General features: G+C 43.8%; 1 protein-coding gene across 4 annotated transcripts in view; it reads left to right on the top strand.

Moving 5' to 3' along the window:
* MEGF6 (multiple EGF like domains 6) overlaps positions 1-21,713 on the top strand; it is a 232,694-nt gene that overhangs the window by 99,074 nt on the left and 111,907 nt on the right. For 3 of the 4 annotated variants that reach the window (XM_067472777.1, XM_067472776.1, XM_067472775.1), the window contains one exon: positions 8,823-8,945. In XM_067472777.1, coding sequence (XP_067328878.1) covers positions 8,823-8,945 — 123 coding nt within the window. Of the gene's footprint in view, positions 1-36; positions 534-8,822; positions 8,946-21,713 lie in introns of those variants that run through there. The other variant, XM_067472778.1, reaches the window with a different exon arrangement.

Raw genomic sequence — 21,713 nt, 5'->3', positions numbered from 1 at the left:
TCCTTTGGTTTGCCTGTGCGCGGAGCCACGAATGTCACACGCGTTTTCTTTTTCCAGAGTGGGATCAAGAAGCAGGAATCGGGGACGGGCATCGGGCATCACTTACCTGCGGTGGGCGGGCCTGAAAGCTGAGAACCAACCCAATCTGGGAGGGCACAGCTCTTGGGAAAGCTCTCCAAAAAGAGTTATTCGGAAGCTGACACTTGACACTTGCTAGACATCAAGGCATCCACATTGAGTGGATCGGCTTCTCTCAGGACCCGGCTCGGCATCCCGAACAGGCTTTGTTTGAGATTTTTTGGCTCTTCTCTTTCTTCCCGGCCCTTGACTTCAGATTGGATTTCGAGTTGCAGGTTTAGATTTCAGACCAAACATGGGATGGGAGCAAGCGAGGCGTTGCGGGGCGTTGCTCTGGTGTGCCGTTATCTTCCAGAGCATCCCGAGAGCGCCGGGCCTTCATTACCGCTACGTCTGGAGGAATTGCTACCCATGCTATTTGGGGTACCATGCTGGACCCACGGAGCTGCGGCCAGGTAGGCGGTTGAACCCACGACTCCCCATGTTTGGCTGGAAAACATTTTAATTATATTTATATAGAGTTGTTGTAGGTTTTTCCGTGCTATATGGCCATGTTCTAGAGCAGTGTTTCTCAACCTGGGGGTCAGGACCCCTGTGGGGGTCGCGAGGGGGTGTCAGAGGGGTCGCCAAAGACCATCAGAAAACATAGTATTTTATGTTGGTCATGGGGGTTCTGTGTGGGAAGTCTGGTCCAATTCTATCGTTGGTGAGGTTCAGAATGCTATTTCATTGTGGGTGAACTATAAATCCCAGCAACTACAACTCCCAAATGCTGAGGTCTATTTCCCCCAAACTCCACTAGTGTTCACATTTGGGCATATTGAGTATTTGTGCCAAGTTTAGTCTAGATCCATCATTGTTTGAATCCACAGTGTTCTCTGGATGTAGGTGAACTACAACTCCAAAAATTCAAGGTCAATGTCCACCAGACCCTCCTAGTATTTCCTCTTGGTCATGGGAGTTCTGTGTGCCAAGTTTGGTTCAATTCCATTGTTGGTGAACTTCAGAATACTCTTTGATTGTAGGTGAACTATCAATCCCAGCAACTACAACTCCCAAATGACAAAATCAACCCCCCCCCCATCCCCCACCCCACCAGTATTCAAATTTGGGCGTATTGGGTATTTGTGCCAAATTTGGTCCAGTGAATTAAAATCCATCCTGCATATCAGATATTTACATTACAATTCATAACAGTAGCAAAATTACAGTTATGAAGTAGCAACGAAAGTAATGTTATGGTTGGGGGTCAACACAACAGGAGGAACTGTACTAAGGGGTCGCAGCATTAGGAAGGTTAAGAACCACTGTTCTAGAGGCATTTTCTCCTGACGTTTCGCCTGCATCTATGGCAAGCATCCTCAGAGGTAGTGAGGTCTGTTGGAACCAGTAAAATGGGTTTATATATCTGTGGAATGACCAGGGATAGACAAGCTGGAATGTGTCCAGAGGAGGGCGACTAAAATGATCAAGGGTCTGGAGAACAAGCCCTATGAGGAGCGGCTTAAGGAGCTGGGCATGTTTAACCTGAAGAAGAGAAGGCTGAGAGGAGATATGATAGCCATGTATAAATATGTGAGAGGAAGCCACAGGGAGGAGGGAGCAAGCTTGTTTTCTGCTTCCTTGGAGACTAGGACGCAATGGAACAATGGCTTCAAACTACAAGAGAGGAGATTCCATCTGAACATGAGGAAGTACCTCCTGACTGTAAAAGCCGTTCAGCAGTGGAACTCTCTGCCCCGGAGTGTGGTGGAGGCTCCTTCTTTGGAAGCTTTTAAGCAGAGACTGGATGGCCATCTGTCAGGGGTGCTTTGAATGCAATATTCCTGCTTCTTGGCAGAATGGGGTTGGGCTGGATGGCCCTTGAGGTCTCTTCCAACTCTTTGTTTCAATGATTCTATGAAAAGGCTTTTTCTGCTGGAGCTAGGTGTGAATGTTTCAACATCTAATCACCTCTCAACAAAAGATTCCCCCAGGCACTGCCAAGCCATCAAATGCTAATCAAGGTGGTCAGTTGAATCATTAACACCTAGCTCCAACAGACAAGAGTTCTTTGTCCCACCCTGGTCATTCCACAGATATATAAACCCATTGTCCTACCACCAACAGACCTCACTACCTCTGAGGATGCTTGCCATAGATGCAGGCGAAACGTCAGGAGAGAATGCTTCTAGAACATGGCCATATAGCCCGAAAAAACCTACAACAACCCAATGATTCCGGGCATGAAAGCCTTTGACAATAATTTTAATTATATTTATTTATTTACTTACTAGCTGTCCCCTGCCAGGCGTTGCTGTGGCCCAGTCTGCTGATCTGGAAAATAAAGTAATGAGTAATGAGAAAGTGTTGGTTTCTGCTATTTTTGAGTTGTTCTAGAAGTACACCTGACGTTGTTTATTTCATTGTTTATGATTTGAATTGATTGCTATGTTATGCCGGCACTGAATGTTTGCCAGTTTTCTGTTGTAAACCGCCCTGAGTCCACTCGGGAAGATAGGGCGGTATAGAAATCGATTATTATTATTATTATTATTATTATTATTATTCTAATATATGTAATCCTTTCTGCTTGTGGGTAAACAGTATTTCTTGCTTTTTCTTTGTCAGTGTTGATGTGGAGAGGGTCTGGTTCGCCTACTCTGGAAAATGCAACATATCATTGTCCTTCTTTAGGGGTCCCTTTCAAATCTATGATACTATATCTCTCTGTGTGTGAATCATAGCCATCTATCTATCTATCTATCTATCTATCTATCTATCCATCCATCCATCCATCCATCCATCCATCCATCCATCCTTCCTTCCATCCATCCATCCTTCCTTCCTTCCTTCCTTCCTTCCTTCCATCCATCCATCCATCCATCCTTCCATCCATCCATCCATCCATCCATCCATCCATCCATCCATCCATCTATCTGTCTATCTATCTATATCTATGGCTGGGTGGCTCTTTGTCATGAGGACTTTGATTATGTTTTCTTGCCCTGGTGAAGGGAGTTGGACTAGATGGCCTTAAGTATATTCTGTTGGTCATATGGGGGGTGTCTGTGTGGGAAGTTTGCCCCAATTTTGTCATTAGTGGGGTTCAGAATGCTCTTTGATTGTAGGTGAACTATAAATCCCAGTAACTACAACTCCCAAATGTCAAGGTCTACACCCCCCCCCCCAACTCTATCTGTGTTCGTATTTGGGCATGTGGAATATTCATGACAAGTTTGGTCCAGATCCATCATAGTTTGAGTCCACAGTACTCTCTGTAGGTGAACTACAACTCCCAAACTCAAGGTCAGTGCCCACCAAACCCAGTATTTTCTGTTGGTCATGGGGAGGCCCGTAGCCAGGATTTTGATTTGGGGGGGGGGGGGGGGCTGAGTTTGATTCGGGGGTGGGGGCTGGGTCTGAGTGAAAGAGGGTCTACCCTTGCAAAACTTTTGTATCGTTATCCCAATGGCCCCATGCATATGGGATATATTGAGCATAGTAATCAGATCATGATATGAATAATCGTAACAGTTTAAATCATGTACCAGTAAGGCCTTCTTGTGGACCACCATCAGAATTTCTGGGGGGGGGGGGGGGCTAAAGCCTCTCAACCCCCCCCCCCCCCCGGCCAGGCTACATGAACAAAATGAACAAAATCTGGCTAGCAGCATTAAAAAACTCTAAAATTACAACAGTAAGACAACAGAGAGGAAACAATCAAGGACATCTAACCACCTCTCAACAAAAGAATGCCCCAGGCACTGCCAGGCCATCAAATGCTAATCAAGGTGCTCAGTCGAAACATTTACACCTAGCTCCAGCAGACAAGAGTCCTTTGTCCCACCCTGGCCATTCCACAGATATATAAACCAATTTTCCTAGTTCCAACAAACCTCACTACCTCTGAGGATGCTTGCCATTGATGCAGGCAAAATGTCAGGAGAGAATGCCTCTAGAACACGGACATATAGCCCGAAAAATCCTACAACAAAATCCTAGTACTTCCGCATTCCCCACATGATTTTGCTGGAGTACTTTTCTGGAGACTTTTTAAAAATGCCTTGTAAATTACCGAATATACTCGAGTATAAGCCGACCCAAATATAAGCCGAGGGACCTAATTTTACCACAAAAAACTGGGAAAACGTATTGACTCAAGTATAAGCCGAGGGTGAGAAATGTAGCTGCTGCTGGTAATCGTCATTAGGTTAAATGTTTTTGAGTATTTACACAAAACTAATTTAAGATAAGACTGCCCGACTCTAATTAAACCATTATTCTAACCTTCTTCAATGTAAATGTGATTACCTATTACCTATAATGACAGAATAAAATAATAAATATAATAACATGTAATAAAATAATAATAAAGTAAATAATGGAAATTTAATAATAGTAATAGTAATAAATGTAATAATAACAATAATAGAGTAAAATAATAAGTACAATAAATATAATAATACAGTAAAATAATGTAATTGTAATAATAATAATAGAGTAAAATAATAAATGTAATAAAAATAATTCTAATAGCAGAGTAAAATAATAAATAACCTTGACTCGAGTATAAGCCGAGGGGATTTTTTCCAGCCTAAAAAGGGGGCTGAAAAACTAGGCTTATACTCGAGTATATACACTAGTTAAATTAGTCTCCCCACACATAGGTGGTACCTAATTTTCCTACTTGATAGATGCAACTGTCTTTCGGGTTCCAAAGGTCGACAACAAGCTACACAATTGGTCGGAAGTTCACTCTGATCTGGACTGGTTTCGAACTCATGACCTTATGGTCAGAAGTGATCTTAATATGCCCAAAATCCAGTGGAGAAGAGAAGGAAAGCAAAAAAGAAAGCGAAATAGAGCAGTCGTTTGTGTTCGTGGGCCACATGAACCTAATAGTGTGGTGCATGAAAACATTCCCCGTTTTCAGGCCTGGGCCGATCGAGTATGTGCCAACGCCTTGTCTAGCCAGATAAAGAATGAAAGGAAAGAGGTGTCAAGAGAGAGAGAAGGAGAGATGTGCCAACTTCAGCTTGGTTTAATGAGAGGTAGAACCAGGTCACACTGTGGTGCATGGAAAAGACCCAACCCCATCTGCCTTTGCTCCTGCAGCCATTCCAGGTCAAAAGCTTTTGCTAGCCATGGTGACCAAGACCCTGGAGGACTCCTGCTCTCCATATTGAACTAGTTGTCCCCTGCCACGCGTTGCTGTGGCCCAGTCTGATGATCTGGAAAATAAAGTAATTACAGCTCCCAAATATCAAGGTCTGTTTCCTCCGAACACCATCTGTATTCATATTTGGGCATATGGAGTATTCGTGCCAAGTTTGATCTAGATCCTTCATTGTTTGAGTCCACAGTGCTCTCTAAATGTAGGAGAACTACAACTGCTAAACTCAAGATCAATGCCCACCAAATGCTTCCTGTATTTTCCATTGGTCATAGGGGTTCTGTGTTGGAAGTTTAGGCCAATTCTATCATTGGTGGACTTCAGAATGCCTTTTGACTGTAGGTGAACTATAAATCCCAGTAACGAAAACTCCCAAATATTAAGGACTATTTTCCCCAAACTCTACCAGTGTTCACATTTGGGCATATTGAGTATTTGTGCGAAATACCGCTTAAAGCAGGGAGGTATTTTACGACACTATTTAAAAAATGCCGGGGATCAAAGAACAAAGAGGAAATACTATGATCAAAATGATTCGGCCTCATAGTGGATGAAGTGACACCACCCCCTGTGGCTGGAAATGAGCATAACCTCCAGGTGCTGAAGTTGGAAACTGCCAAAATATGTCTATCTGTTTACCTGTCTTGTATGTCTAAAAGTGGCATCGGATGTTTGCCGTGTATGTGTGCTTTGTGATCTGCCCTTAGTCCCCTTGGTGAGAAGGGTGGAATAAAAATACTGTATATAAATACTGTAAATAAATAAATAAATAGTCAAGAACTCAGAACTCAGAAGGTGGAGCAGGTGTTCACAACCTAAGTGATCCAGAAGAAGAGGAAATTGAGGAAGAGGAAGAAGAGAGAGAAGAAGAGGGAGTACAAATAGCAGAAGAAGAAGTAGGAGGAGAAGAAGAAAATATATGTTGAAGGATTTAAAAATACTCTCAAACAACATCAATGGATCAAACTCTCCAAATAAAAGAAAGTGTTTAACAGGTTAAAGAAAAAAAAATAGTCATTATAGCCACTGCAAGGAGAGATCATGACACTCCTAGCAGTGGTGCTTAAATTGGGTCTCTGTTGGGTTGCCCTGAATGTGACAAGTGACCGGCACACATCCCGACGTGCAGTCGCTGGGCCCAGAAGAACTTGCGAACCCAGCCAAAGTGGATTGGCACATCTTCCTTTCCCAGCATCCAGCTGGGAAAGAATCACATTCCCTTGGCTTAGGAACCTTCCAAGGGCTTCCATTTAGGCTCAGCTTTCTGGTGACACCTAAGAAATGGATTAAGGAACTGCACAATCTTTAATCCAATTAAATGTTTCAAAAAGAAAAAAACGCAAAACAGAAATTATATTTTGTCAAGTGCTGGGAGATGCGGTGGAGAGGGAAAAAAGTCACAGCCAAAGTGTGTTTGTCCTCTGTTGACCTTTGCTTTGCTTCAAAGTGACAGTGGCTGGAAAAAGATTCATACCCTAGGTTTTGCTATTTCATAAAAGCAAATGAACCTATTTTGCCCAGGTAGTATTTGCTTTAGGAATTGTATATGTACCTGTTTTTGCGCAAGTTGAATTTGCCATAATAATTGTATATATATCTGTTTTTGCACAGGTTGCATTTGCCCTGGGAATGGTATATGTACCTGTTTTTGCACTGGTTGAATTTGCCCCAGAAATGGTATATTATGTATCTGTTTTTGCACAAGTTGAATTTGTCAGAAATATTCAATATTAACTAGGTAATTTTAATTACAAAAATGTGAGTCAAGTGCTGAAAGGGTTAAATGGATGCAACGACTCAGCAAAAGCTACAGTTCAATATAAGTAGGTGTGCCTGTGACAGGTCTCTGTGGGAGAAGGGCCTCAGTGTGTTCGAAGGCCTCAGTATGAGAAGGCCTCAGTTTTAGTTCAGTGTGTGAGAGGCGTCAGTCTGAGAGATCCCTCAGTGGGAGAAGGCCTCAGTGGGAGAAAGGCCTCAGTGGGAGAAGGCCTCAGTGGGAGAAAGGCCTCAGTGGGAGAAAGGCCTCAGTGGGAGAAGGCCTCAGTGGGAGAAGGCCTCAGTGGGAGAAAGGCCTCAGTGGGAGAAAGGCCTCAGTGGGAGAAAGGTCTCAGTGGGAGAAGGCCTCAGTGGGAGAAGGCCTCAGTGGGAGAAAGGCCTCAGTGGGAGAAGGCCTCAGTGGGAGAAAGGCCTCAGTGTGAGGTAGGCCTCAGTGTTAGTAGGCCTCAGTGTGAGAAGGCCTGGTGTGACAAGTTTCAGTGAGAGAAGCCCCACACACCATCGTGTGTGAAGCTCGTATGTGAAGACTGCTGTGCATAAAAAGCTACTGTGTGAAGCTTCTGTGTAAGTTCGGTGTGAGGAGAGGCTCTGTGAGAACAAAGCTGTTTATCCACATGAGAAAGAAGCCAGCGTGGAAGCAAAGAAGGAAGTATAAAGAACTTTATTTATGTGAAGGAAACCATTTTCTTGTAAACAGCGCAACCATATTATTTTACTACAAAGAAAAGCCTCCTATGGAAGAGATAACATTGGTCTCTGTATTTTGGTTCTTTTTATCACTTTGGGCTATTTATTTATTTATTTACAGCATTTATATTCTGCCCTTTTCACCCGGCAGGGGACTCAGGGCGGATTACAGTGTACACATATATGGCAAACATTCAATGCCAATTTTTGACATACAAACATATACAGGCATACACAGAGGCTATTTAACTTTTTTTCTGGTTGCCGGGGAGTTGTCTCTTTAATCGTCCATCTGCGACACTGATGAAGCACTTCCGCATTCCCCGCATGCTTCCCCGCTGGAATGCTTTGCTGGAGTGCTTCTTCATGGCCTCATAAATCAGTTAATTTAACCTCCCCACACTTTAAGGTGGTACCTAATTTTCCTACTTGACAGATGCAACTGTCTTTCGGGTTGCAAAGGTCGACAACAGGCTACACACAATTGGTTGGAAACACACTCCAACCCGGGCTACTAGTGCTGGGTCATACTGTTGTTATGTTACTTTGCTGTGCATCATTTATGAGGAGGGTCTTTTGTCAATAAGCCAACTCATCCAACACAATTTGCCCCAGGAATGGCATATGTACCTGGTTTTGCACAGGTTGTATGTGTCCTAGGAGTGATACATATATCAGTCACTAGGTGGCATTTGGAGAACTTTTTCAGGGTTCCAACATCAAGCTAATTCAACCCTCTTTGAGGTTGGGACCCAAAGTTCATGAAGCCCTGATCTCATGGAACTCTATGGCCAACTTTCTTGGACTATGGCTTCTAGAATCCACCATCCAGTATGTACATGCTGATTGGGGGATTCCTATAGTTCAAAATCCAATAGCTATCCCATTGGTCAGGGAGGTCTGGCTCTGGTCAGATCAAATTCTTCCTTGTTTTGTGTCAGGCACATTTTTCTATAGGTTATATGCTGGACATTTCCCCATGGGCTCATTTGACGCTATGTTTGGAAACGATTATCCTGTCTTCTCTGGGGTCTCATTTTGGAGGAGAACCTGGCCAACAGAAATGCTGAGTTGGGCTTCTCTCCTTCCCGCCGCCCTGATCGTTCCCATTTTGCTTTCCTTCCAGACGTGGATGAATGCCAGGTTCACAACGGAGGCTGCCAGCATAGATGTGTGAATACTCTGGGATCCTATTACTGTGAGTGCAAGTCAGAGTTTCGTTTACACACCGACGGCAGGACCTGTCTTGGTAAGTTGTAGAATTTGGTGGCATCTCTGCCCCTTCTGTCATGACTTCCAGGCATGGTGCACCTTCAAAATTGTTGTTATTGTTAAATTCCCTCAAGACTCATAGAAACCCTAAGGTGAACTCATCAGAGGGTTTTCTAGGGCAAAGAGTTTGTGACTCCTCCAGTGGGCTTCCATGAGTCTCAAAAGCAAGCTCAATGGAGGCCATAATACCATCAAGGCCATAAACATCTGGGCCATACCTGTCGTAAGATACACTGTTGGCATCATAAAGTGGATAAGCAGGCAGAGCTGGACAATTTGGACAGAAAAACAAGAAAATTCATGACCATATTTCATTACATCCTCGCAGTGATGTTGACCGGCTCTATCTGCCTAGAAATTCTGGTGGACTCTTACAAGTCAAACAAGCAGGCAAAGAAGAAAAACATGCCCTGGCAGAATATGTCAAGGAAAGCCAAGAACCTGCTTTAATTGAAGTCAATAATCGGAAACTTCTCAAAGCACAGCAGACAAAGAGTCAGTACAAGAAAACTGCATTCCAAACCAGATCTGACAGCTGGCACAACAACTGCATGGGCAGTTCCTTGACAAAATGGAAGGAAAAGTTGACAAGGAGAAGACCTGGTGATGGATCACAAATGGAAACCTGAAGAAGGAGACAGAGGAAAACCTGATTCTTGCAGCCCAGGAGCAAGCCATCAGGACAAAGGCCATTAAGGTCAGGATTGAAAAATCAGCTGATGACCCAAAATGCAGACTGTGCAAGGAAGCAGATGAAACCATGGATCATCTCAGCTGCTGCAAGAAAATTGCACAGACAGACTACAAGCAAAGGCACAACTCGGCGGCCCAGATGATTCACTGGAATTTATGTCACAAGTACCACCTACCAGCAGTAAAGAATTGGTGGGATCATAAACCTGCAAAAGTAGTGAAAAAATACGCAAAAATACTGTGGGACTTTTGAATCCAGACTGGCAAAGTTTTGGAACACAATAGGCCAGACATCATGATTGTGGAAAAGAAAAAGTTTGGATTATTGATGTCACCATGCCAGGTGACAGTCGCATTGAAGAAAAACAACAGGAAAATCTCAGCCATTATCAAGACCTCAAAATCGAACTGCAAAGGCTCTGACATCAACCAGTACAGGTGGTCCCAGTGGTCATTGGCACACTGGGTACAGTGCCAAAAGATCTCAGCCGGCATTTGGAAACAATAAACATTGACAAAATTACAATCTGACAACTGTAAAAGACCACCTGACTTGGATCTGCGCGCATCATTCGAAAATACATCACACAATCCTAGACATTTGGGAAGTGTTTGACTTGTGATTTTGTGATACGAAATCCAGCATATATAGCTCATTTGCTGTGACATACTGTGTTTTTGTGTCAGTAAAATAATAATAATAATAATAATAATAATATACTTTATTCATATTTTGCTTGATCTCCACGAGGAGATTCAGGGCACATTTCAGTACACATATATGGCAAAAATTCAATGCTGTTATGCAATTAACAAGGAGAGACAATACATAGACAGAGGCAAAGGATTTCCCATCTTTTTCTGTTTCCGGCATCTGGAGGCTGTGCTTGACTCCGGCCACAGGAAGGTGCTGTTGCTCCATCTTCCATGTCGAGGAGCATTGTAGTCCGTAGACGTCCTCCCGATTGACCAATTTATCTACTCACATTGCTGTTTTTTATCTGCTAGGTGAGCAGAAGCTGGGGCTGATGGCAGGAGCTCATCCTGACCTGGGCTTGAACTGCCAATCTTTCTATCAGCAAAATTTTCTGCAGCTTAGTGGTTTAACCCGCTGTACTAAGCACTATCAAAGCACCCCTGACGGATGGCCTTTGGAAATTCGATCGCATCCCCCTTCTTCCCCGGACTTTGCACCATCCGACTTCCACCTCTTTCCAATAATGAAGGGCAGCATTTCTCAGGTGATGAGAGTCTGATTTCCGAAGTCACAACGTGGCTTTTGGAGCAACCTGTCGCCTTCTCCAAGAAAGGTGTTTACAGTTGCTTAAAAAGATGGGAGAAGCGTGTGTCCCGAGGTGGCACCGGTGGAGAGAAGGACTCAGAACTGGACCAAATTTCATTGTTCTCAGTCCACGGGAAGTGGGTCAGGGGAAATCGTTCGTGAACGCTCCTTGTATATCCTCTACTGCCTCAGCACAATGTTTTCACTTCTTGGGGAAGCGATGAGACATCGTGCCGTTCTGTTTGTCCCAAAGAAAATCAAGGAAGCATAACTATGTATGTTGTATAGGACTCGGCACAGCTGGAAAGACTATGAGCTTCAATAGAGCAAAGATCCTCTCTTTAAGGACCGATGGGAAACACGTTGTCCAGGAATACATGCCCGCTCTTAATGAGTTCAAGTCCTCTTTCAGGGCCAGATCAACTACACCCAAGAGTATTGAAGGAACTAGCGGAAATCATTTCGGAACCATTGGCAACCATCTTTGAGAGTTCTTGGAGAACGGGAGAAGTTCCAGCAGATTGGAGGAGGGCCAATGTGGTCCCAATCTTCAAGAAGGGAAAAAAGGATGACCCAAACAACTACCGTCCGGTCAGCCTCACGTCGATACCGGGCAAGATTCTGGAAAAGATTGTTAAGGAAGCGGTCTGCAAACACTTAGAAAGAAACGTGGTCATCGCTAATAGTCAACATGGTGAGCATGCCACATTGTCTTTTGGCTTGGATGGCCTCCTGCAATTTCTACAGCAGTGACGCCTACTATGCTCCGGTGATCATGGAACCCCTTGCTAGGAAATCCATACACCCTCCTCCGTGCTGGTCCCAAAATACTGTGAGCACGACCTTGCCTTCCGAGAGTTGGGCACCTGCCTTCTTTGGAGGCGGTGAGTCAGGATGCTTCCATGGCATCGACTGGACTTGAGTCTCAGAATCAGAGGGATGGACCCAGATTTCCTCCTTTGGGATCCATCTGTGGAAAAAGTCCTCCTGGTTTCCATGGCACATCATTGTCAAGAGAGCCTGAGAGCATTCAACTCGTTCCTGTTTCCGGAAAGGTGTGAGCACCCGGGGAAAGGACCCAGCGAGCGGATGCCTTACGCATGTGAAGATGTTCTTGGGTGGTTTTTTCCCATGGAACCCACATTCATCTTGACATTTTTTTAAAAAAACAAACAAAACTGTAGTCCGGTCCTCCAACGGTCTGAGGGACAGTGAACTGGCCCCCTGTTTAAAATGTTTGAGGACCCCTGGACTACTTGAAGTATCTGGACAGTCTTCAAAGGCAGCCCCATGTAGAGCGTGTTGCAGTAGTCTATCTGAGATGTAACCAGATAATGGACCACCACGGCCAAGTCTGGCTTCTCAAGGTACGGGTGCAACTGGCACACATTTTTTCATTGTGCAAAGGCTAGGGTGTCCTGCTCAGCGATGAATCCAGGAGAACTCCCAAGCTGCGAACCTGTGTCTTCAGGGGGAGTGTAACCCCATCCATGGTATATAACCCTATACCATGTTCAACCTTTTGACTGGCCAGGAGTATCTCTGTCTTGTCAGTTTCAATTTGTTTGCCCTCATCCACAGCTGCCAAGCACTGGTCCAGGACCTGAACAGCAAGTGGAAAGGAGAGATAGAGTTGGATGTCATCTGCGTACAGATGACATCGAACTTCAGAACGAAAAATGATGATTCAAAAGACTAAAACAATAACTTTGATCTGACTTTAGGACTTAAGCTATCAAGTGGGATGCAAGGGCATTCATTCCATATTGTAAATGGACCAAGGGAAGGGTATGGACCTTGGAAAACTATGACTCCCAGGACTGTAAAGCATGGAGACATGGCATAATAATAATAATAATAATAATAATAATAATAATAATAATAATAATGGCATTTACAGTGGGTCCTGATAGCATTTATTCTCCAGTGCAGATGCACCCAGAGAAGGGGACTTTTGGTTCCTCCCACAATTTCCTCTCCCACAAATTGGGCAAACGTTTCATTTTAAACCTGAGAGCAGCAAATACCATCACATTACAGAATTGCCCAAACAAATGGATCATTACCAAAAAATCCACTTCCCCACCACCTCCTGAAACGAATGCTGGCCCCACACTTTAAATGCGCAAAGAATGCTCTACCCTACACTTCAACCCAACCTAACACAGTGACTTGCTACATTTTAAGTGTAGTACTCAGTGGAATTTAGTAAATGTGATGAAGTGGTAGGAAAAGTGGAGTTATGCACCACTGCCATCTTGGTGCACGGGACATTGCCTGGCTTTTGTCGTTCCAGAGCTGGCTTTGTAGTATTTCCGCTTCCATGTATATCCAATCAAAGATGGATCTTGACTTGACTCCTGCGAGGAGTTGATCAGAGTGGAGAGAAAGCACACATGCTGTCGTGTGACAGGAGAGAAGGGGGGAATTATTGTTTATTTCTCTGAATTCTGCCACCAACTGGTATAGTGGAGGCCAATTGTTATATGTAATCTATGGTAACTGCCACCAACGTGAGCTATGAGGTATTACTGTGAGATATGGCAATACAGACGCAAAATGGATGGAGATGAGACTGTCTTCAACAAAAGTTAACTGGCTTATTGAGTACAAAGCGTGTGGTTGCAAGATTGTAACTTATTTTATAGAACTTTGAATAATACTTGGTTAGTTAAACATTTCACTCTTCCAGGTTACGCAGTATCTTACTGAGGTGAAGCTCTTGTTATTAAACAATGTTTCAGTACAGGAATATCTTCCCTATTTGATCTTTCCTTGATCAAATAAATTAACAAGCTTATCCTTTAGCCTTTCCCTTGACTAAGGAAAACTGGCTATGTTTCTCCTTTCAGCCTCCTTAGACTGAGAAACCTCTTGTAGCTATTCAGGCTTCCCCAAAGTCACAATTCTTTGCTTCACACTTCACTCTCCCACTCTACTCTTCACTTTCACTCTTTTACTCCTCTCAGATACAAAATCAACTCCTAACTGACTCTCAAACTGTCTGTTCTTTCAAAACTCTCTCCACTTGGCTCCTCCCACTTCTCCTCCTGCCAGCTTGCCTTGGTCTCCATGGCAATGCTGACTGAGGATCTCTGAAATAGGCTGCTCCAGTGTTACTGTAGCTAACCCAAACACACATATATACAGTTTAAAACATGCAAAGTATTAATAACTTCTGCACAACTCCACTTATGTAAACTATACTAATTTGTTTATACAAACAATTATTCCAATACAATCAGATCCGAGATCGTCTGGGTCGTTGACTCTGGGATGGATCACTTGGAGGCTGGTGGATTTTGGCTCCCTTCCATCTGGTTACATCAGCCTTCCGACACTACCCTCCGTTGTCAGGTTAATTACAAACCAATCATTTGTTTACATTTGCTTTCGGGCCATTTCTCCCTCTTTAATCGGTGTGTTTACAGATAGGTTGGCTTCCAGCCTGGAATTGGTCAAAGAATGTGCCCCAGGCATCACACAAATATTTCTGCTTTATGTTTCCACAGACGTTCTTCTAGCAGTGTTATTCACAAGCTCAAATGTTGCAAAATACAGACCATGTTCATACATTGCAGCTTTTCTTCTCCATTCATTTGCTCGTGCGTGCCTTGTGCTGGTGAATTTTATCCAGAGTAACGCAACGTTTTTCTAGCACAGCCCTGTATTGCCTTCGTCTGAATTCTGTAGTTGGATATATCACAGATTAGGGAGACGGGCCAAAAGTAACAAAATGAAGTTCAACGGGGACAAATGCAAGATATTCCAATTTGGCAGGAAAAACAAAGTGCAAAGATAGAGAATGTGGGACGATGCCTGGCTCTGAAAGGGTCTTTGAGTGAAATTTGCAAATGCTAAGCAAGGGGCTTTGAATGAAATTAACAGCAAAATACAAACATACCCTTTCTCTGTAGAAAAGGAGCAACAGGGGAGAAAACGTTTTTAAGAAACAAGATGTGACATGTAGAGGTCGGAAGTTGTGTTGTGGTTAAGTTCAAAGGTTGTGGTTAAGCGCAGAGTCTGCCGGTACAAGAAGGTACTTTCCATCAAAAGGTCAAGGCAGAGGGGCTGGAAAGAGAGTACTTTCCATGACCGATTACTTGAGTATAAAAGTCAGCAGAAACAGAGGAGGGGCGCGGCAGTCACTTGAAGGATAGCATCTGCGTATGCTGCCACGCTGTCCGTCTTCTTCATGAAGAAACTAAAATAAACCTTGTTTTTTTATCTTTTTTGGGACTGTCTCCTTCCTTGCGTGTTCCCGCGATGTGGACCTAAGAAGACCCAATTTAGGGTCTCTAACAGCTCGAGAGCAGTACGTGTGAAAAAGATCGTGGACAACAAGTTAAACATGAGCCAACAATGTGATGTGGCGGCAAAAAAAGCCAATGGGATTTTGGCCTGCATCAATAAGCATAGTGTCTAGATCTAGGGAAGTCCTCCTCCCCATGCTCTATTCTGCCTTGATTTGACTACACCTGGAATATTGTGTCCAATTCTGTGCACCACAATTGAAGGTAGATGTTGACAAGATGGAATGTGTCCAGAGGAGGGCGACTAATATGATGAAGGATCTGGAGAACAAGCCCTATGAGGAGCGGCTTAAGGAGCTGGGCAAGTTTAGCCTGAAGAAGAGAAGGCTGAGAGGAGACATGATAGCCATGTATAAATATGTGAGAGGAAGTCACAGGGAGGAGGGAGCAAGCTTGTTTTCCGCTTCCCTGGAAACTAGGACGCGGAACAATGGCTTCAAACTAGGGAGTATCTCATCTGGTATCAGCCACGGATTGAGGTTCTGGGTTTTAGCCTGCCACTTTTGGACTCTTGCTTGCGGAGAAGTTCCTGCCAATATCTCTGTAGATCTTATTCTTGATTTAAGATATTGGCTTGCTGGCTGATATCCAAACAGAGGATGGGTTGGAGATGTTGATGCCTTGGTCCTTTCATTGTTGGCTGCCACCTTCCTGATGGATGTCAGGTGGTGCAATACCGGTGAAACAGTATAATTTTTCCAGTGGTGTAGGGCATAGGCATCCTTTGATAATGCAGCATGTCTCATTAAGAGCCACATCCACTGTTTTATTGTTGTGAGATGTATTCCACATTGGGCATGCGTATTTAGCAGCAGAGGAGCAAAGCGCCAGGGCAGATGTCTTCACTGTAACTGGTTGTGATTCTCAAATTGTGCTAGTCAGCTGTCATATGATATTGTTTCTAGTACCCACTTTTTGCTTGACATTCAAACAGGACTTCTTATAAATCAGAGCATGGTCCAGAGTGACTCCCAGGTGTTTTGGTGTGGTGCAATGCTCCAGTGGGATTCCTTCCCAGGTCATCCTCAGAGGTCGAGATGCTCGTCTGTTCTTAAAGTGAAAAGCACATGTCTGCATTTTAGATGGATTAGGAATCAGATGGTTTTCCCTGGAATAGGCAGTCAAATCAGCTAAAGCTTTGGAGAGCTTCTGTTCAACCATTTCAAAGCTCTCTGCTTGAGTGGTGATGGCATGATTGTCAGCATAGAGGAAACTCTCTGACTCTTCTGGCAGTGGCTGATCATTTGTGTAAATGTTAAACATTGATGGAGCAAGCACGCTCCCTTGAGGCAGGCCATTCTTCTGTTTTCACCATCTGCTACTTTGACCCTGGACCTCAACAAAAAAGCTCCTGTTTTGTAGCATATTTCCTATATAGTGGGTGAGGTGGTAATCCTTTGCGATTTTATACATTTTTTCTCTTTTTATTATGCTTTTTATTAAGAGATTTATACATAAAGTAAAACTAATGTTTGAAAAGAGTACAATGAAAGTGGGGGAACAATTAAAGACAAAAGAAAGTTGTGTGCCAAGTTTGGTTCAATTCCATCGTTGGTGGGGTTCAGAATGCTCTTTGATTGTAGGTGAACTATAAATCCCAGCAACTACAACTCCCAAATGACAAAAGCATGTTTTGAGTGAAGGACATACATTGGGTTGTTAGGTGTCTTGTGTCCAAATTTGGTGTCAATTCGTCCAGTGGTTTTTGAGTTCTGTTAATCCCACAAACGAACATTATATACATACATACATACATACATACATACATGATGGCATCATTAGTCATATATATGAGACTAATGATAGCAAGCATGTGAGACAGAATGTATTTGTAGCCCTGCAAATAGCCAGCGCCTGTGAACATGTGCTCCTTTTGGTTGTATCCCCGCCATGCATGAAAGGCATTCATTCAGCCAGCTCTCTGCTTGCATAAATATTTACCTTGAGAGGAACAAAGCATGTGCCCCAACTTGAGGTTTTCCACCACATGGCTTTAATTTTTCGAGAAGCAGGCTTCTTCTCTAGTGGGAAGCTGCCTTGGGAGGTCCATGGAGGAGACATAAAAGGTGATGGGCAGAGGGGAGTTTTTGGATTGTAACAACAGAGAATCGGAATCGTTCCAGGCTTTTTCTCCTTTTTCTTTTCCAAACAACAATGTTCAGTGGGAAATGGCTCAGGCTTGGTCAAATTTGTTTAGATATCCAGTTTTAATTCCATGTCAAGGAGAGGCAGGTAATATAATGATGATGATGATGATCATGATCATGATTATGATAATAATAATGCAAAAATACTGTGGGACTTTTGAATCCAGACTGACAAAGTTTTGGAACACAATACACCAGACATCAGGATTCTGGAAAAGAAAAATGTTTTGATTATTGATGTCGCCATTCCAGGTGACAATCGCACTGAGGAAAAACAACAGGAAAAACTCAGCCGCTATCAAGATCTCAAAATCGAACTGCAAAGGCTGTGGCATCAACCACTACAGGTGGTCCCAGTGGTCATTGACGTACTGGATGCCATGCCAAAAGATCTCAGCCGGCATTTGGAAACCACCAACATTGACAAAATCATGATCTGTCAACTGCAAAAGGCCACCTGACTTGGATCTGCGGACTTCATCCGAAAATACATCACACAGTCCTAGATCTCATTTACTGTGACATACTGTGATTTGTGTCAGAATAATTATGGCACAACCAAGCCTTACATGGCAGTTCTTTGAGAAGATTGAAGGAAAAGTTGACAAGGAGAAGACCTGGTTATGGCTCATGAATTGAACCCTAAAGAAGGAGACAGAAGAAGGCCTGATTCTTGCAGCCCAGGAGCAAGCCATCAGAACTAATACAATTAATTAAGACCAGGATTGAAAAATCAGCGGATGACCCAAAATGCAGAGTGTGCAAGGAAGCGGATGAAACCATGGATCATATCCTCAGCTGTTGCAAAGAAATGGCACAGACAGACTACAAACAGAGGCACAACTCTGTGGCCCAGATGATTCACTTGAACCTGCCAGCAGTAAAGAATTGGTGGGATCATAAACCCGCAAAGGTCGTGGAAAATGAACATGCAAAAATACTGTGGGACTTTTGAATCCAGACGGACAAAGTTTTGGAACACAATACACCAGACAGCATGATTGTGGAAAAGAAAAATGTCTGGATTATTAATGTTGCCATTCCAGGTGACAGTCGCATTGAGGAAAAACAACAGGAAAAACTCAGCCACTATCAAGATCTCAAAACTGCAAAGGCTGTGGCATCAACCACTACAGGTGGTCCCAGTGGTCATTGGCGCACTGGGTGCCATGCCAAAAGATCTCAGCTGGCATTTGGAAACAATAAACATTGACAAAATCAAGATTTGCCAACTGCAAAAGGCCACCTGACTTGGATCTGCGTGATTCATCTGAAAATACATCACACAGTCCTACAGTCTTGGGAAGTGTTCGACTTGGGATTTTGTAATACGAAATCCAGCATATAGATCTCGTTTGCTGTGACATACTGTGCTTTTGTGTCAATAATAATAATAATAATGATGATAATAATAATAATAATATGCTGCAAGTCATTTCTGCTGTGAGAGAATAAGCTGTCTACAAAGGCGTTGCCCAGGGGATGCCTGGATGTGTTACTATCCTGGGGGAAGACTTCTCTCATGTCCTCTGTGATTAGCCACTGCCAGAAGGGACAGAGAGTTTCATCTATGCTAATGATCATGTGCTGGTATGGCTGTACCAGGAGCTTCAGCTTCATTTTCTTTCTATTGAGTGTTTGCATATATTCCAAGGTTCCATGCATTTTGCAGTAAGGTGGCTTCCCTTGGTTTGCAATTATAGGGCCAATGACCTGTCTATCATTGCTAAGTTTTGGTTCCGCCCCTTTTTCCAGGGCTCTGGGAGAGAAAGGGAACCATTTTTAGTTAAGTCTTATAGTGGAAAGCTTAGCTACAGGAAGTGGACCAGCTCCATCACCAATGCTTCCTCTTCATCCTGGAAAGAAGTGACGAGCAGAGTGCCGCAGGGTTCCGTCCTGGGCCCGGTCCTGTTCAACATCTTTATTAATGACTTAGATGAAGGGCTAGAAGGCAGGATCATCAAGTTTGCAGACGACACCAAATTGGGAGGGAGAGCCAATACTCCAGAGGACAGGAGCAGGATTCAAAACAATCTTGACAGATTAGAGAGATGGGCCAAAATTAACAAAATGAAGTTCAACAGTGACAAATGCAAGATACTCCACTTTGGCAGGAAAAACAAAATGCAAAGATACAGAATGGGGGACAATGCCTGGCTCGAGAGCAGGACCTGTGAAAAAGATCTTGGAGTCCTTGTGGACAGCAAGTTAAACATGAGCCAACAATGTGATGTGGCGGCAAAAAAAGCCAATGGGATTTTGGCCTGCATCAGTAGGAGCATAGTGTCTAGATCTAAGGAAGTAATGCTACCCCTCTATTCTGCCTTGGTTAGACCTCACCTGGAACATTGTGTCCAATTCTGGGCACCACAATTCAAGAGAGGTCTTGACAAGCTGGAATGTGTCCAGAGGAGGGCGACTAAAATGATCAAGGGTCTGGAGAACAAGCCCTATGAGGAGCAGCTTAAGGAGCTGGGCATGTTTAGCCTGAAGAAGAAAAGGCTGAGAGGACACATGATGGCCATGTATAAATATGTGAGAGGAAGCCACAGGGAGGAGGGATCAAGCTTGTTTTCTGCTTCCTTGGAGACTAGGACGCGGAACAATGGCTTCAAACTACAAGAGAGGAGATTCCATCTGAACATGAGGAAGAACTTCCTGACTGTGAGAGCCGTTCAGCAGTGGAACTCTCTGCCCCGGAGTGTGGTGGAGGCTCCTTCTTTGGAAGCTTTTAAGCAGAGGCTGGATGGCCATCTGTCAGGGGTGATTTGAATGCAATATTCCTGCTTCTTGGCAGGGGGTTGGACTGGATGGCCCATGAGGTCTCTTCCAACTCTTTGATTCTATGATTCTATGATCTTTAGACAAGCTTCGTTTCTCACAGCATCCAGGGGAAACAGCTCCATATCTTTCATGGAAAAGATCCAAAAGAACTCCAGCTAGAGAATCTACAAGCCTTGGCTGGTAGGTATACTCGGGTAACCAGAAGCAATCGGAGCCGGGAGTAGAGTCCGCACCAGCAAGCATAGAAAGTAGATTGCCTGGGAGGGGTTAAAAAGGGTTTTCCTTTTAAAGAAAAGAAACAGTTCATGAAGCCAGTTACCTGTCCATTTGGGCTAGTTAAGAAGCATTTATTTGACTTGTTGAAGATCTGAGAAGTGTTTGTTTAAATTGTTGAAGATCTAAGCAATAATAAAGGACTTTGTTAAACGTTTCAAGTATCTAAGGACTTTTGTATAGGAAAATCCTTAGGGCCTCTCAGCCAAGGCAACCCGGCTTCCCGCTGGACACAAAGAGCACGTCCTGTTCAAAAGACAATTATTATAGGCCCAGTGCGTGATAGCACAGATCATGTCATCACTGCTCAAGCAGGGAACTTTGAAAAGGTTGAACAGAAGCTCTCCTAAGCTTTAGGTGCTTTTACTGCCTATTGCAGGGAAAACCAGCTGATTCCTAATCCATCTAAAATGCAGGCATCTGCTTTTCACCTTAAGAACAGAGAAGCATCTCGACCTCTGAGGTTATGACCTGGGAAGGAATCCCACTGGAGCATTGCAGCACCAAACACCTGAGAGTTACTCTGGACCATGCTCTGACTTATAAGAAAGCCTGTTTGAATATCTAGCAAAAAAAGTGGGTGCTAGAAAGAATATCATATGAAAGCTGACAGACAAAACCTAGGGATCACAACCAGATACAGTGAAGATGTGCTGTTGCACGCTGGGCTTGTGCATAAGACTGTAGACAGGACATATATTCTGTGTGCCCAACGGGACGCCGGGGCTGCCTCAGATTAAAGGCCCTTGGACCTCCCCAAAACAAAGTCTTTAGATTGCTTAAAGGTTCAACAAAGTTCTTTATTAATGAAAACAAACAGATATTTCAAGGCTTTCTTGACAGTCTATAGGCTCTTTGAATCTTGTCCACAGGGAACAGGCACTATCTTCATGACTGGTATTTTAACTAATGGGGAAATCCTTAACTTCTAATCTGGGCAGTCTTTCTTTGCCTCTGTTGGCGTGGAGCCCCTACACTCAGTACCAACTGTGTCTGGCTTCCATGAGTGACCCTTACCAAGCAGAGCTTTGTAGACTTCCAGGGAAAAAGGAATTCAGGTTTCTGTGATGGCTGGCTGAGGTCCCTCAGCAAAGGAGCTATAAGGCTGTATGATCCTCGGCCAAGCTGTGGGGCTGTATCTCCCCGGCCAAGCCGTAGACTGTATAGCTCCCCGGCCAAGTCGTAGAAGACAAAGCTTTCTACAGGAGCTCTTGGTATTGTGTCCTGCATGGAAGCTTCTCTGTGTGGACTGA

This window comes from Anolis sagrei, chromosome 13, assembly GCF_037176765.1.
Source record: "Anolis sagrei isolate rAnoSag1 chromosome 13, rAnoSag1.mat, whole genome shotgun sequence".
NCBI classification, from domain to species: Eukaryota; Metazoa; Chordata; class Lepidosauria; order Squamata; family Dactyloidae; genus Anolis; species Anolis sagrei.
Note: the sequence above shows the minus strand (reverse complement) of the source record. Positions and strands in the feature narration are given on the sequence as shown.